Consider the following 17,064-nt stretch of genomic DNA (forward strand, 5'->3'; position numbering starts at 1 on the left):
AAGGGTGAAAGGTTTGCTCAGAGGTGGAGTGCCGAGGCAGACTGCCTGGCTGCTGATTTTGAGCAGCCAGATACCAGGGCTATCAGGGGCTCAGAGGGGGGCAATTCGAATTAGGGAGGCTTTGAGGCAACACTTTGAAAATTAGAACCAGTAAGGTATATCCCTGTGCCCGGTACAGCAGTGTTACATTACATCTAGTTTTCCTAGGAAGGAATTGTGAATTTTGAGGCCTTAAATTCCAGATGATTAAACTGCCTGTGTATGTCTTGGTAGTGCCTGCTGTCTCAATTTGTAGGACACAAAGATTACTTATTCAAAAACTTTGCTTTTATTACACAAAAAACAACACAAACACACTTGGTGGGAAAGAAGGTACCAGGGAAGGGCAGACTTTCAGAGTTGTGCATAAGTCTAGCTATCACTCTGAAAGTTGTCCAAGGGGGTGGAGTGAATGGGAAATAGAGAAGTCTTGGAAAATGGAAAGGAATGTGAGTGTGGAGTTGGGGGACATGGAAAAGCGTTTTGAATGTGCTGCAAGGGAGGGTGGGCAAGCATCTGCTCAGTATGCAGCATTATTAAGGACTTCAGCATCTGCGTTTGCTCCTCCATGACTTTAATCATCTGCACAGTAACATCCTTAATGAACTTCTGATTTTATTTTCTGTCCCGCCTTTTGGCTTCCCTCCATTCCTGGCATTCCCTTTTCTCTGCATTGGAGAATTGCAGTACCTCCCCGAACATGTCGTCTTTGCTCTGTCTTGCGTGCTTTATCATCTGGCCGACATGCTCTGCTAGAGTGTAGGGGGTGCCCCTGAAGCCACATCTGTAGAAGCATAAGAAACAATATAGAGAAGCGTGATTGTTAAGTTCACACACAGCATTGAAACATTTCAGTAAAATGCACCTGTGGTAACAACAATCACTTTCTTGCTGACCCTTGGCAAACACCCCAAGCATGGTGAGTGTTGGCTGGGGGATAGGGGTAAGTGTTCTACACAGGAGCACAGCACTGAGGCCAGCACCGAGATCAGGGCTGGTGCCGAGCTTGGCACCAAAACTGAGGAATCAGCATAGGCTAGACCCTGCAAGCTGGAGGGACAGAAGGGCCATGTACCAGCCCACGTCATCTTCACCCCTGATGAAGTGGTGACACCAACTCCAATGGACAACAGGGCTCACCAGGAGCTGTTGAGGAGAGTGGCCCAGAATCTGGGACTCCAAGTGGAGGAGGCAACGAACCCTGTGGTGGATATTTTGATACAAGGGCCCTTCGAGGGTGGCCTTACTGCTCATAAAGACCATTCAGACCACTACCATGACATTGTGGCTGACACCCGCCTCTCTACTTCCCGCAACTAAAGGGATAGAGAGAAAGTACTTTGTGCCATCAAAAGGGTACAAATACCTCTTTACCCCCACTCAGCCTGGGTCAATGGTGGTAGCGGCCCCAAATGAATGGGAGAAGCAGGGGCAGCAAGGTCCAACACCCAAAGGAAAGGATGTGAAGAAGCTGGACCTCTTTGATAGAAAGGTTTATTCTACTGGAGGGCTCAGCTTCGCATTGCAACTAGCAAGTGATCTTTGGTCGCTATAATTTCAACTACACAAAGCACAGCCGCTTAGCAGGCATGTGCTCTCCTGCTTCTTGCTTGCTGGAGAGCAACTGCTGAGACTGGCTAGACACCTCCAGAGTGGTGAACAGTTTCTGGCTGCCTGCCCCACTGGGCAACCCCCCTATGGGCTCCAAATCATTGTCTATCTCCACCTCTTCATCAATGACTTCGTCCTCCAGGTTAGGTGGTCCTGCCGCCTCCAGGCCTGTCCAAGTATCCATGGACGTCTTGGCGGTGGAGGTGGGGGTTGCCTCTGAGGATAGTGTTCAGCTCCTTATGGAACCAACAGGTCTTGGGTGCAGCACTAGAACGACGGTTTGCTTCCCTCGCCTTCTGGTTCGCCTGCCTCAGCTTTCTTGTCTTTGCTCTGCACTGCACCATGTCCTGGTCATACCCCTTTTCGTACAAGCCTCAAGAAATCTACTCATGGGTATCGAAATTCCTATGGCTGAAGTGCAGCTGGGACTGTACAGCCTCCTCTCCCCAAATACTGAGCAGATCCAGCAGCTCCTCAGCTAAGTTCCCTATTAGCTGTGTGGCTGTGCAGCTGCCTGTTAAGCCCCGCACAAGGGCTTGAGGCTGCAGCAGGGAGAGATGCTTCTCCTCCAGCATGAACCTGCGGTGGCAAGGAGAGGAGCCTCTCCCCGCCGGGTCCCACCACGGACCTGTGGTGGCAGGGAGAGGTGCCCTTCCCTGCTGGCCCCAGCATGGACCTGCAGCAGCAGGGAAAGATGAGGAGCTTCTCCCCCCGGGCCCCGGCACAGGCCTGCTGCATCGAGGAGAGGCACCCCTTCCCAGGGCCCCGGCACAGGCCTGCTGCAGCGAGGAGAGGCACCCCTTCCCAGGGCCCCGGCACAGGCCTGCTGCAGTGAGGAGAGGCACCCCTTCCCAGGGCCCCAGCACAGGCCTGCTGGGGTGTGGGGAGAGGAGAACCTCCCTTGGCCCAGCCCAGGCCAGTCAGAGCTACTGGGGAGAGGAGCCCCGGGCCAGCCCCGCCAGAGCTGCTGTGGCTAGCAAGAGGCACCTCTCCCCTGGTCTCAAGCTGCTGTGGCGAGAGAGGGCTGGGGGGAGTCCTCTCCCCCCTCCCCGCAGCTGCGGGGCAGCCTGCACCCCAAACCCCTCATCCCCAACCCCACCCCAGAGCCCACACTCCAGCCATCTGTCCCAGTCCTGAGCCCCCTCCCACACTCTGAAACCCTTATCCCCAGAGCCTTCACCCTGTAGCTGGAGCCTTCACCCTCCCTGCACCCTACCCCCAGCCCTGAGCCCCCTTCTGCACCCCTCATCCCCAGAGCCTGCACCCTACCCTGAGCCCTCAAGCCCCTACACCCAAACCCTCTGTCCCAGTCCTGAGCCCCCTCCCGTACTCTGAGTCCTCATCCCTGGCCCCACCCTGGAGCCCACACCCCTGAGCCCCCTCCGAACCCCTCGGCCCCACTCCCACCAAATGAACTTTATGTGCACCAATATGAAGGTGATGTGTTATACATGGATGTAAAAAATCAGAGGGAACACTGCTCCTTAGTAGTCCAGCAGGAGAGCTTTTGACACATGGGGTTGCCATGGTCACCTGGGAAGATGTGATGAGACCTCTCCACAGGGAGCAAACAGGAAATGGATTTTCAAAAATTCCCTGGCTATAAAGGGGAGGGGTGGGGATGGTTGTTTACCTGGCTGGAGGGCAGCAGATTTCAAACTGCTGACCAGAGTAGTCAGGATGGGCATTGTGGGACACCTCCTGGAGGCCAATTAAAGCAATAAAAATCAAGTGCGGTGTCTACAGTGGCACTTCGTCAGCAAAACTTTTGCGCAAAAAGCCTTATGTCTCTCATCAGATGGTTTTATATTGTCGATAAAACAAGGCATTTTTGCCACCAAAAGTTGCATTATAGTGGTTATGCCTCCACTTTTTTGTAGACAAAAGCTGCCTTTTTTTGGTAAAACTCTAGTGTAGACAGGGCCCTGGATTTGTCTAGAATATAAACAGAGGAGGATCAGATTCTCATTTACACTAAAGCCTCTTTACATTGCAAGACTGCTGTAAAGGGGCCTTAGCGGAAATATGAATCTAGCCCAGAGAACCTTAATCTGATTGCAGCATAGTAAATCCACTAGTTTCAGTAGAGTTACTCCTGATTTACAACAGCGAAAGTGAGATCACAGGCCCTTAAATGATAAAGAACCACCTCACATTTTAACTAATAGGCAATATTAGTGAGGGTAAACTGTCAAGTGCACATAAGCTAATGCTTTTTTTTTTCCCCTCCAAATTCTTTAGGTATGACTTTTACCTAATCAGCCAACTAGCACGTCAGGGAACTGTCAATCCCACATACTACAATGTTGTGTATGATAACAGTGGATTAAAACCAGATCACATGCAGCGCCTCACGTACAAAATGTGCCACCTGTACTACAACTGGCCAGTGAGTAAATAGTCGCATACAATCATCATTAAAAGTAGTGTAATTTTTCTAGCTGGTTTTAAATAAAACTGGAAAGAAATCACACATAGTTTCACATACGATGATTCAATGCAGCTATCGCAGTACTGCTGTTATAAAAAGGGTAGGACTGCAACTCCCAATCATAGCCAGCCTGCTGCTGTTATGGTGGGAGGCATAGGTGACTTGTGCCTCCAGATGCTGGGGTAGGGGGCACAATATATAGGGGAGGACATGTGACTGCCCACATGTCTCTTCTACCCAGCAACCCTTTTGTACTGCGCCCAGCCTGGGGCTGCCGCCCTCTCCCCACCCCACCACAGTTACCTGCGGGGAGGGCTTTGTTTTTCTCCTGCTGTGCGCCCCCTGCCCCATGTTAGACCGCTCTCACTGACAGCCGGGCCCAGACAGGGAGTGGTATGGAGCCACTTCTCATGTGACTGAAGCTGGCCGCTCTGGGTCACTGATTCTGTGTGGTGCAGCAGCTGCCTGAGAGCGAGCCTGGCTGGGGCAGTGGCCCGCCCCACCCGGTCTGCTCCCTGCCCAGGCCCAGCTGCCAGGGACAGGGACTGAACATGCAAGGAGGCAGGTGCAGCAGGAGAAGGACAGAGCCCTTCCTCCTCTCTCTACCCCCCAAGCAGGCCAAGCAGAAATCTTGATCCCACATGCCTCCGCCATGTCATCTATGGTGGGAGGAGCAGCTTCTCCAGCTGCAAGCTGGTTGGACATATTTACAAGGGCTAGAGGATTGTTTCTTAGTAGCCAAAAAGCTATTTTGAAAGGCCTGTATTTGCTGAAACCTCCCTGGAAAATGTGTTTGATATTAATTCACTTTCTAGTAGACATGTATCCATGTCACAATTATTAATACTAATTGGCACCCTTGGCGTACTTTAATAGAGAGGCCAATGATTGAATAGGCAGACAGCCTGCATTACCCATTCAGCTGTAGAAGTGGTCACTCCATTTCAAGGTTGAGACATTTTGGGTATGTCTACACTGCACTCAAGATATGCAATTGCAGCACATGTTGGTGTACCAGAGCTGGCTTTAATTGAGGTAACTCACTAAAAATAGCAGTGTAGCCACAGCAGCCCAAGCTCGCCCCCCGAGTATGTACTCGGGATCCTGGGTCCAGGTATTTTAGACTGCATCTGCATTCAGTTTCTTAAGACCGGGGGGAGGGGGAGTGGCCTACCTCTCCACTTGGTGTATACAACATAACCTTTGAATAAAGGGGATGGTGTTTTCATTGTGCAGGAGTGCCCTCTATCGGCTGAATTTCATTGATACAAACTTGGGCAATTCCTGCCTACCATTGGCTGGGAAAGGAATTCTCGGATTATATTATGTTTGGAAATGGCAGTTGGGATCTTAAAAATAGTTTGCTTTTCTCAGCAGAAAGCAGCAATACAGGCTGGGAATGTCTGTCTTACTTTCATCTGATGTTTGTTTCATAGGGTCTAATCAGAGTGCCAGCGCCCTGTCAGTATGCCCACAAGCTGACCTTCCTGGTGGGTCAGAGCATTCACAGAGAGCCAAGCCTGGAACTAGCTGACAAGCTTTTCTATTTGTGAGGAGAATAACAATAATATATCATGAAGACAACTTTAAGAAATACTAACATGGCCAAATCTGGATATGGTCTCACGGCTGCCAGTATAGTGTAGCTCAAACTCAGTCTTGTATTTGAAGGAAAACATCTAGTTTTAGACTTAAAGAGAAATATCTATTCTCTGAATTAAGAGAACAGAGCATCCTGAACAGATTAAGGTACTTTACTTCAGTTAGCCCCAATAGGAGACTTGGAGCATACTCCCTAGTAACATTGGAAAATGTAGGGGTATATGATAGACATTTTGTTGATATAGATACACTGTACAGCTGATTATTCTGTAAGCATATCGTTGCCGTTTAATTTCCAGATTGTTTGACGATTACTTTTTCCTTCAAAGACTCTTTTAGAAAACTGTTTGGATAAGGTTGAAATTTTTTTAACAAATAAAGTTTTATTCTGTTTGCATTTTAAAATTATTTTTGATAATTAGTTAGAATATATACCAAACTTTCTTTTAAGCTCACTCTATTGATAGACAATACTTAAAAAAAAAAAAAAAAAAAAAAGGCCCAGTGTTGCACGGATGTTTTGCAAATTAACACAAATCACAGTAAACAAAATGTAGGAACAGACACCTTGTTATACATACGTATTAGCTGGGAGGTATTACTAAATGGTTTAGAATTCAGTTAATTGAAAAAATTGGTTTGGAGGAGTCTGGTTTTTTAAGTGTTAAATTACATCTATTGTAGTTTGATTTTTAAATAGTGTAGGTGCCTCACTGCACTAGTTAGATAATAGCCCTACTTTGTGAGTTTTTCATTCAAGGATCTGGGTTCAACAGCCAAATTGTGTCTCAGCAACCCTGGATGGTTGGTAAATGTTACCATATATGCTTAATAGATGGGTAGACTGAAGTTAAGTGTCTTGGTCATAGCAAAATTTTGAGTGAAGAGCAAGAATACAACCTAGGATCCTTAACTCTATCTGATTTTTATGTATTAGTGCCACAGAAATACCTATATTCTATGTTCAGATACTTCACAAACATATGAAAAGTTTCACAGTTTTAAAAGGGGGGTTTCACATAGAGATACAGTCAAATCAGTAAAATAAATGAGTGGGATTCAAAGAGAAAAGCTACCCACAAGCCATATCTAAGGAAGTAATGAAAGTGGAGTCTACACATTGCTGGGGTGAGCTGTTTCCACTTTGGGCAAAGTAGAGTTCAAAGAATCAGGATTGATACTGATAGCAAAGAATAACGGTGGAGAGATTGCTGCCCAAAAATGTCCTAGATTAGATTGCTCCCCAAAGAGTTCTGCATCTTGCACCTTTTTCACATAGTTCCAGTCAGTGACCTAGTTCTCTGAAACTAGTGGAATCTATTAATAGTTGTATCATTGTTACCGCAGGTCACTTATCAAAATAAGCACTCTTAGCATTATTGAGTCCCTCATGCAGGTAGTTTGCCACCTGGAAGCCAGTGAGTCCCTAGCCAAACTGGTGATATGAAGTATCTTGATGGGTATCTGATGTGACTATCACATTATTCCATATACAGCTACAGAGTTCTCTATTTTGATAGAATTGACGGTTTCAAAAAAAAAGTCAGTGAAAGTTCTATTGAAAAAAGAATATCCACGCAGAGACTTGCACCAAACTAACAAAACATTTAAACTGCAACTCAGTTATTTCGGTTCCAGCTACCACGTTGACTAGCCTGCAATGACAGTTGCTAACTGCAGTGTTACTCTGAATAGTTGCATTCTGGCTTAGAGCACATAGGCCTGTACTTTAACAGTGCACAGTTAAAATTATGGATTAACTTGTGGTTTCCAGTTGCCTGAAATCTTATAAACTTACATGCAAAAATCAACATGGAGAATGTTGAAAGTTAATGACCAGGCAGTGCCACAATTAAGGCTGTATAACTTTAATTCCGCCTTCTTGTGCATCTGCATTATGATTTATTGCCAGATCCATAGCTGATGTAGATTGGCTGTTAATTTTAATGGTTAACAGCCTATAGTTTAGTGGCCCATAGAACGGAAGATCTGGCCCTCAGTCATTAATTACATGATTCACATACTGTGCTCCCAGGACAGCAAAATGCTCCAGCCATTCATGAACTGTATACAGGGAGATACCAGCAAGCCCCCCCTTGCACCTCAGAAGTGTGCATCTTACACTGCTCAAGACCCCCTTGATCAGAGTAAGCTCATTAATTAGTTTGTGATACCATCAAAGGGTACAAGTATGCACCAGCCTTTGTAACCCACATAGACTTCCCACATTTCAAACAAAAAACACTCTGGCTTAGATAAAACATTAAAATAAGTTTAACTACAGAAAGATCCATTTTAAGTGATGTATAAATGATATAGGCATAGAAGTTCAGAACTGGTTACAAAAAGAAATAAAAGATAAAATTGCAGTCTAATTCCTGAACTTTATCAAACTAAGTCAAATTTAAAGTAATAAGGTGTCTCTTAGCACAGACTGCTGTAGGGTTTTGGGTAACTGGCAAGCTTTGCCAGTTAGGACCACTACTCCCCTCCCCTGGTCAAATGTTTCTTTGTCTTCCAAAGATCTTGTTGACTTCGGTGCAGCTGGGAGAGGAGTGGTGAAATGGTGATGTCATTGTCCCTTATTTTATACTCTCCTCCAGGCAGGGCCAGCTCCAGGAACTAGCCCAGCAAGCAGCTGCTTGGGGTGGCCAACGGTGCGGGGTGGCACATCCGGGTCTTCGGTGGCAATTTGGTGGCAGGTCCCTCACTCCCTCTCAGAGTGAAGGACCAGCCCCTGAATTGCTGCCGAGGACTGAAACGGCGGCGGTAGAGCTGCAGATTGCGATCGCGGCTTTTTTTTTTTTTTTTGCTGCTTGGGGCGGCAAAAACCCTGGAGCCAGCCCTGCCTCCAGATGCTGGAAATATCCTTGCTGTGTCATGGGGGTTAGGCAGCCCTATGGTGTGGAGCAACTGTCTTTTATTGTGCACTGTAAATCTCTTTCTTACAACTCTCCTGCTGCTGAATGGCTTAACACCTGGCTGGGTGTTGATCACCCCTTTGTTGCCACTGCAGCCCTAGTCCCTGGGTGTTTCCTGGACTCACAACATGTTTCAGTAACAAACATAGCAAAATCTCAAAACTTCATATACAATGACGATACAAGCAGCAAAGAGTCCTGTGGCACCTTGCTTTTACAGATCCAGACTAACACGGCTACCCCTCTGATACAATGACGATACAGACATTTCAACAGGACAGTAATGGTCAACATATTGACTTCTTCAATGATACTTCACAAGGCATACTTTGCACAAGATTGATCATAATTTTTTAAAAGTGGTGACTATAATACTGTAGACTATCACACCAATATATGCCAGCAAATTGCTCAGTGTTGTATACTTAATGCTGTGTGTTGGGTAAGGATGAGTTAATGAATACTTTACATATAAAATGACTTTCAAAGACACTTTATTCATAACAAATAGTTGGATCCGCACTAGTCAGTCTTTAGATCATTATTCTCAATTACTTTTGGATACCTTTAACATGAAAGGCAATAGTTAATATCAAATTCTGTTCTGCAACGATACTGCAACTAATTAGTTTAGTGGATGCAATGGATGAACCTCATAGCATTCAACAGGGTGCATGGCTGCAAAATTTGTCCCTGTATGGGAACACAGGCAAGATCAAACTGTTCAAGTTAATAAAATCTATAAGGAAACAAGATAATAGAATGGCTGATGATCCAAATAACATTACAGTTGGCTCACGGGCTTGAAAGTAGAGTTGCAGCAAAAGACCTTTGGTCTTATAGCAGATGGAAAAACTGGAGGAGGGTATATATTGAGGCAGAAAAAGTAAATTCAGTACTGGTTGTATAATTAGTGACATTACAAGTAAATCTAGGGAGATAGAGCCTGATTCTGCCATCAACTAGTTAAAAATGCAGAATTTTTTTGTGCAAATTTTTACAATAAAATTGTCCCTCTTATCATCCGGTTAAAATACAACACATGTTCTTCGTGGAAAGTTTCCTCCATTCAATTTCCACTGAAGATGCTCAAGTGTAATCCTTCTGCCAGGTGAAGCCAGCAGCAACAAGGGCCAGGTTCAGTATCTAGGGGTTCCTTTTCAACAATACAACACAAAACCGGCTTGAGCCCCAACCCAGTGAGCTGGGACAATTACACACCAACCCCTGGGCGCCTCTAAGAGGCAATACTTCCCCTCTCACAAGCACAGAGTCTGTGTAGCAAAAACTTTTAATCAAAGGAGGGAATTATCTCAGCATTAATTTGGGAAAACACTGCAACTAGGGTTCATAAACACAAACCATGAGCAAAAGCCCCACCCCCAAGTAAGTTGAGCAGTAGCCTTTTCCCCTCAGGATCTTAAGTCCAGCAACCCAAAAGTCCCTTTAATGTGCCCATCCCTTCTCTGCATCCCACTCACAGTTGCTGTTCTTGGCCAGTGCAGCCCCAGAGTTCAGAGGTTAATCCACAGAGTTCACCACCCTGTGTAGAAGGCAGGTGGGGGATAAGGAGGCACCTTACATGCTGCACTGCTCAGGCATTTGCTCATCGCCCCAACAGCTGACTGCCATGCCTCTGCAGGGCTCTGCTCTGGCGCTCTTCACCAGCTTCTCTGCTAGCCACTTGCCACACTTCTCCACTAGTCACCCTGCCGGCTGCTTGCCAAGATGTTTGCAGAGCCCCCCCACACTTAACACAGCTCTTAGTTATTTCAGCTGTTAGTGGAAGAGCTTCACTGCTGGTGCACACTGGATAATCTCTTGTGATAGAGACAGTGTCTCAAAATAGGTCTAATACTCAATGATTTCACCTCTACAGCATGTAACAAGACTCTCAATTAAGCCTAAATTATCTATTTTATTATAGAGAAAAAGGATCAAATCACATCTAAGACCCTTACACAAAACCAGGTACACATACCTATACTTATCTATTCTCAAATCATTGGATTTTGGAACCCACATGACATGCTTAGCGAATGCTGTTGAGTTGAGGGTGAGTCCCTCCATTGGGGTATGCCAGGTACAGTTCTGCTGCCCTCAGTTCATACAACAAGGATAACAACTCTTTATTACTTCTGCCCCAATAACAAGGAGACTGGGGATCCAACACCAGCGACAAGTGATCATTTGGGCAGGCAATCCCATCATGCTGAGCACCTAGGCAGGGTGGGTGTGTCCATGCAAACGAGATCAGCTTCTGAAGTCTTTTTCCACAGCTCACCACTAGATGTCAGGGGAGAGCTCATTCCAACTGCATAAGCAAGCAAAACTCAGTGCTTTCCAGTAAGGGGCTTGTAATTCTTCTCTATTGAGCACTGATGATGTTGCAGTTGGGTTGCTGCACTCAGTTCTGGGCACCGTTCTACAGGAAACATACTGATCAGGCAAAGGATTCCACCTACTGATTTCTCTGCAATTCCCTTTGCTTCCAGGGAAATTTGTAAATCCAGAAGACACAGACTCCTTTCCAGAATGAAACATTCAGATGGCATCATTTGCTCCATATTTGTGAAAATTACAGATTCCTTCTGCTATCATGTAGGGATTAGACATTAAGAATAGCCATAGTTATAATTCATTATAAGAAAAAATTAGGGATGTTAAATCTCATGCTTCAGGTCTTAAGCAAATCTCTAACTAGTAGACACCAGGATGAGACCTGATGTAGAGGCAGATTATCTCACATTTGCCTACTGCTAGATTCTGACACCTTTCTCTGAAGCAGCTGGTACTGGCCACTGTCAGAGACAGATCCTGGACTAGATGGACCATTGGTCTGATCCAGTACAGCAATTCCTGTGTTTCTATAAGAGTAGGCAACAGAGGAGTGCTGGGAAATACTGTGTGACCCGAGACAGGGTTCCAAAGATTTTTATCCTGGTCACATGATTAGGTCAGTGTCCATGGACTCCAGTGGCTGCTGTTAGATTGCCTATTCTGTGACTGTCATTACTTGAAGAAAGCTTGTGCAAACAGATGAGTCTTACTTTGTGCCCTAAAGGTAGCAAGACTTGGTCTCCACTGGTTAAGTGACAACCACTTGGAATTAAACAAGATGGTTATTTGTGTAAAGTTATACTAACAAGCAGATTTCTGCTTCTATCTCTGGCCATGTGGAAGGCTTGTCTCTCCGGACTTCAATTCAGAAATCTTTCTGAAAATGAAACACAATATTAGCACCTTTAATTTCTTCCACAAAGAGAAAAGCTAGAGGACTTTTAAAGGAAATAACAGGGAATGAAGAGAACAAATGTAAAGTCTCCATGAGAGAGCACAGAGTGTGGGGCTCATGCTGGAACAACCATCATCATAAATCACCTCACTTGAAAACATCCACCATTACAATCACAGAGCTATGTCTCACACTCCCCTGAAGACTATGCAGAATGGGTTTGAGATTAACTTCCCAGCAATATATCTTATTATTGTAGGCCATATCATCAATATTTAGAAGGTATTTAAAGTGCAGCCCTTCAATACATTGTGAGATGGTTTTTGAAGATGAATGAGACTTTTATGCTGTGCAGGGGGGAAATGTCAGGATTATCATAAAACTGTATAACTTGGTAATGCTGCATGAGAGCAGAGAACAAAATGATCATAACTGTAACGCTTATAGCAGGTGCCATTAAAAATGCCACATTCACCCCCAGACTCCTTTACTGAGGCTAGCGCCATTGGCGGAAAGTTACCACTGTGCAGAAAGGCCAGGCACCCATGTATGTGCCTGGGTCATAAGTGATGAATTAAGCCTTGTGTTGGCCCTCTGCACAGGAGTGACTTCCAGGTGTATCGCACCACTACCACTGTACCTGGGCTCCTAGGGGTACCCACTGTACCGATATTGGGGGGCGGGCTCTACATGCCCTCAAGTGGGAATGCAAGCTGAGGGAGCGGGGGCAGGGAGCCTCTTTGCCTTTAGGTCCAGTGCAGGGGGCACGATGGACTCTCCAAAAGAGAGACACTTGTCTCTTTAAAGTTCCCTTTGGGTGTCTCTCTTCCCTTGGGAGTGTCACTGCTTGAGTTTGGAATGCCCCTACTCACTCTCCTTTCCATTTACCTCCTTAGCAGGAGCAGCTGGAGAAGTGGGTGGGAGTCACGTCAGCAGGGCCTGCTCCAGCATTTTTGCTGCCCCAAGCGGCAAAAAAACAAAATAAAGGTCGCAATCGGCGGCACTCCGGCGGCAGCTCTACTGCTGTTGCTTCACTCTTCAGCGGCAATTCGGCGGCAGGTCCTTTCCTCCAAGAGGGACCGAGGGCCCCACCGCTGAATTGCCACCAAAGACCCAGACATGCCGCCCGTCTCCATTGGCCACTCCAAGAACCTGCTTGCTGCGCTGGTGCCTGGAGCTGGCCCTGCACGTCAGACACACCTGCTGCTTCCCAGCTTGGCAGCCACTGCAGCTGGGACTGGGGAAGTGCAGGGCCACCCAGAGGATTCAGGGGGCCTGGAGCAAAGCAGGGGAGCTGCAGCGCTTGTACTCACCCGGCGGTGGTCTGGGTCTTCGACAGCATTTCGGCGGTGGGGAGCCCTTCAGTCGCTCCGCGTCTTCAGCAGCACTGAAGGGCCCCCCGCCGCTGAAATGCCACCAAAGACCCGGACCACCGTTGGGCCAGGGCTTGCGGGGCCTGGGGCAAATTGCCCCACTTGCCCCCCACTCTGGGCAGCCCTGGGGAAGTGGCAGCTGCTCAGAGCTGCTTGGGGAACTCCTGTATGAGACTTAGTGGGAGGTGGATGGCCTGGAGCGGCTTCACATCACCTGCCTTCCCCACATCACTTCAGCTCTTGGTTTTCAGGCAGTAGCATCAGCTTCATTTCCCCTCCCCCTCCCCCGCAACTTCCTGATCAGCTGAGCTACTGGAAGCAGCACCTAAGGCTGCTTGACCCTGGGAAGGATTTGCTGCCCTAAGGACCAGTCTAGGGGAGTATGGCATTCTGGGGTGCAAGCCAGACCAGTGAGGGGCTGTGTCACTCCTGCCCTGCAAACCTGGGTGTCTCATGCTGTAGCTCCCACCTGGGCCACTCACAAATTGCATGCAGTGTTTGTGTGTAAGTGTAGCAGGCCAGTCACACTCTGGCTCTGCACCAGCCTTGAGAGAGGTGGTTTATCTTTGTAATTTAGTTGAAAAGTATTTGATATCTGACTCAATTTCCTATGGGTTTATTTTTGAGAGTATAATGTGGCATAGGGAACACTGGGGCTGACTCAGAAGCTCTGGATAAACATTGGGCTTTGGTTGAGCGGTAGCTGCAGGAGTTCTCTGCCTCTTCAACCCCTGAGGCTGTAGCTCTCATCAAGGCTGCTTTGTGGTAGTTAATGCCCTAAATGTAGCCAGTCAGATCTTAGCATTACATTGTGGCTAATATTACTGTGAAACATGACTGTAGGAATGGCACCTCCTTGCTCAGTAGATCTGCTCTCTGGCTCAAATCCTGCTCCCATTTACACTGATGTAAGATAGAGGTTACTCCACTAGCGTGTAAGTCCAAATCCAGATCCGAACAATGCAGCTTGGGCCCATTTCTATAGCAGAAGAAGCCAGGACTTTGTTGCTCAGATGGCTTTCCTATCATGTTTCTCTGTGGAAGGGCAATTTGGCACTGACTGAACCAAAAGAGTGGGATACAGTTGACAGCATTTTGCTATGGGAGAGAACTCTCAAGATGGCAACACCACGTTATTGTTTATTGATATTACAATAATGCACGGGGACCACAGACAAGATCAGGATCCTGTTATGCTAGTCAGTGGTTCTCAGACTTTTGTATTGGTGACTCACACAGCAGGCCTCTGTGTAAAACATTTTTTATATTCAACACTATTAGAAATGCTGGAGGTGAAGTGGGATTTGCGGGTGGAGGCTGACAGCCCTCAGCCCCCATGTAAGGGGTCACGACCCCAAGTTTGAGAACCCCTGTGCTCGGTGCTATACAGACATATAGTGAAAGATGATCCTTGCCCCACAGAACTTTCAAGTCCAGTTCCAGGCAAGATGTAAGCAGTTACTGGAACGAGTCAGGAGAGGGGTGGAGAAGAAGAGGCTAACAGGAAGATGATGCCCAGGCTAGGAGAGGGCACAATTTGTAGGCAGAGGGTATTTTTGTTTACTTGTTTGTGGAGACAGCTAGAGCACTTGGAGGCTTGAGACTGGCAGGTGGTGAGCTGGGTCTACAGCCAAAGAATGGGAGTGGGTGTAGTTTGAGGTGCTCTTTCACTGTGCAGCATGGAGACTCTGCGGGGGGGGGGAGGTTCCCTGCATAGCTGCATGCAAGGTGGGGCCGGAGGCACGGATGGAGCAGGGGAGGGGCTGGAGGACACCTCTACTGCAGTCTAGCTCTGGATTGTCAAAGTAATAATATCTGACATCTCTATAGCTCTTCCCCGCACTGTGCAACTTGCTAACCCCATGGCTGGCTAGGTCACAGCTGGTGACATACAAGTGACTACATGAAAAAGCAATGGTTCCCCAGAAGGGAGATAGTAACAGAGCAAAGGCAGAAACTTGCTTTAACACAAGCCCAGCTACTTTTTAGATTTGAAAAGCCCCTTAGGGTGGTGCTGGGCCAGGCAAGGCCCCCCACACACGAGAAGGTCTGTGCCACCTGTGGGAGAAGCCATAGGCAGAGCAGCTGCTCAGGTAGGTTCCCCACTCCTTGGAGTGAGGGGAGGAGTAAAAGCCCATGCTCCAGGTGTTGCTGGCACAAAGGAGAGCCGTGGGTTGAACAATAGGGATCCAGTGCTTGGAGGAAATCCCCAGAGGGGACCCCGAAGGTATGTCCACACTGCACTGTAAGCTCAGGGTTAGAACTCAAGCTAGCAGAGCCTGGTTTTGTTAACCTGGGGCTTGAGCGCCTGTGCTCGTTTGTAACCCCAGGTTAGGAATTGTTGAACCCTGGGTCCCAACCTCAGGCTCCAGCACCTACACTGCATTCAGTGGGCCTGAGTCCCACCACCCATATGCCAGATTTCCTAGCACCCTCCCAAAACATGGTCGTGTTGCAGTGTGGGAAAACCTGACTGTCCCGAGGACAAAGAAAGTCGGCCTGTGGGATTGTGGGATACTTTTGGCCAACTCTCGGAGCAGCAGTCCAGTGGGGCTGCATCTACCTTGCAAAGCAATAGGGCTTGAACCTTGGGTTCTGGCTTGGCTCAGACACTCCAGCCCTGTGGGGTCCTGGTAGCTGGGTTTCAAGCCTTGGGTTAGCGTGACTTGTGTGTGGATGGAAGAGGGGTTAGGCTTGAGCCTGAGTTGCAGGGTAGACATACCCCGAGGGCTGTGGGTGCTCCACTGCTTGCCCCCGGGCTGGAGAGGAGTGCATTTCACCTTCCCCAGTTTCCATGCAGAGCTCCACATAATCCCAGTTACTCAAGCTATATGAAAGAGTCTGTCATTTCACTTTAGGAGCAAATCCTGCCTCGGTAGGACATTGTGGACCCAGTGCAGTTCCACTGCATGGGGGTGGTAGGAGAAGCTGGATTTTGAAGTGACCATGCAAGGGGGGCTCCCTTCCTGTGCTGTCTGAAGATTTCTGCCTGGGGGTTCCTAGCAGGGCAGCATGCCCGGGACAGTTGGAGCACCTGCTGCTATGGTGTATGGATTCTCCCCCGTGTGGGCTAGTGAGCAGAGCACTGAACTTGGACTTGGGACCCCCCCTGGGCTCTAGTTCCAGCTCTCAGGGGCACCCTCAGAAATTTTTCACATGGAACACACAACTCACCCCTTTGTGTCTGTCCCCCAGGATCCCTGCTGCCTCTCTCCTAGCCAGTTCCCCTGCATGGGCACTCACTGCAGCTCCCTAGATGTGTAACAGCTCTTGAGGCTGTCGCTGAGTGAGTCCTGGGGGCAGAGCAGGGAACACGGGCTGCTGGAAGCAGGGCGAGGCCAAGTTGCAGGAGAGGCCCCGTGGCAGCAGTGAGGAGGAGCAGTGCTAGCTGCCCCACTGACCACTCAGCGGCTGCACCAGGGCTTCCCCGAGGGCCTACCTGGCCTTGTTCCGCTTCTAGCAACCTCAGCCCTGGGTGCCCTGTCACGGTAAGCACTGGGTGTAATGTGTGCATGGCTGCAGGTGCCACTGCCCACTCTGCCCCTGGCCTGCAGGATGACCTTGGTCAAGTCATGTCACCTCTCTGTGCCTCAGTTTCCCTGTCAGTAAAATGGGGATAATGATACTAACTCCTTTTATAGAGTCTGTTGACATCTACTCATTAGTGCTATATAGGAGCTAGGCATTATTATTGAGGGGGGGGAGTATAAAAGATCACAGGGGCATCTCTGGGCTATAGCAGCTCCTGGGCAGGAGTTGTGGTGCTGCCCAATGACCTAGGAGGAGAAGGCCTCCTCTCTGTCCCCGTGCCTGCTGGGCTCACCCATAAATACAGTAATGTATTAAGAACAA

The 17,064-nt window shown here is 47.9% G+C and overlaps 1 protein-coding gene across 5 annotated transcripts in view; it reads left to right on the forward strand.

Moving 5' to 3' along the window:
* Positions 1-6,034, forward strand: part of PIWIL4 (piwi like RNA-mediated gene silencing 4) — a 69,033-nt gene extending 62,999 nt beyond the window's left edge. For 4 of the 5 annotated variants that reach the window (XM_039538704.1, XM_039538714.1, XM_039538694.1 and 1 more), the window contains 2 exons: positions 3,892-4,039; positions 5,518-6,034. In XM_039538704.1, the coding sequence (XP_039394638.1) occupies positions 3,892-4,039; positions 5,518-5,634 (265 nt within the window). In that variant the 3' untranslated portion in view covers positions 5,635-6,034. Of the gene's footprint in view, positions 1-3,891; positions 4,040-5,517 lie in introns of those variants that run through there. The other variant, XR_005598458.1, reaches the window with a different exon arrangement.
* Positions 6,035-17,064: the final 11,030 nt, after the last annotated feature.

This window comes from Mauremys reevesii, linkage group 1, assembly GCF_016161935.1.
Source record: "Mauremys reevesii isolate NIE-2019 linkage group 1, ASM1616193v1, whole genome shotgun sequence".
NCBI lineage: Eukaryota > Metazoa > Chordata > Testudines > Geoemydidae > Mauremys > Mauremys reevesii.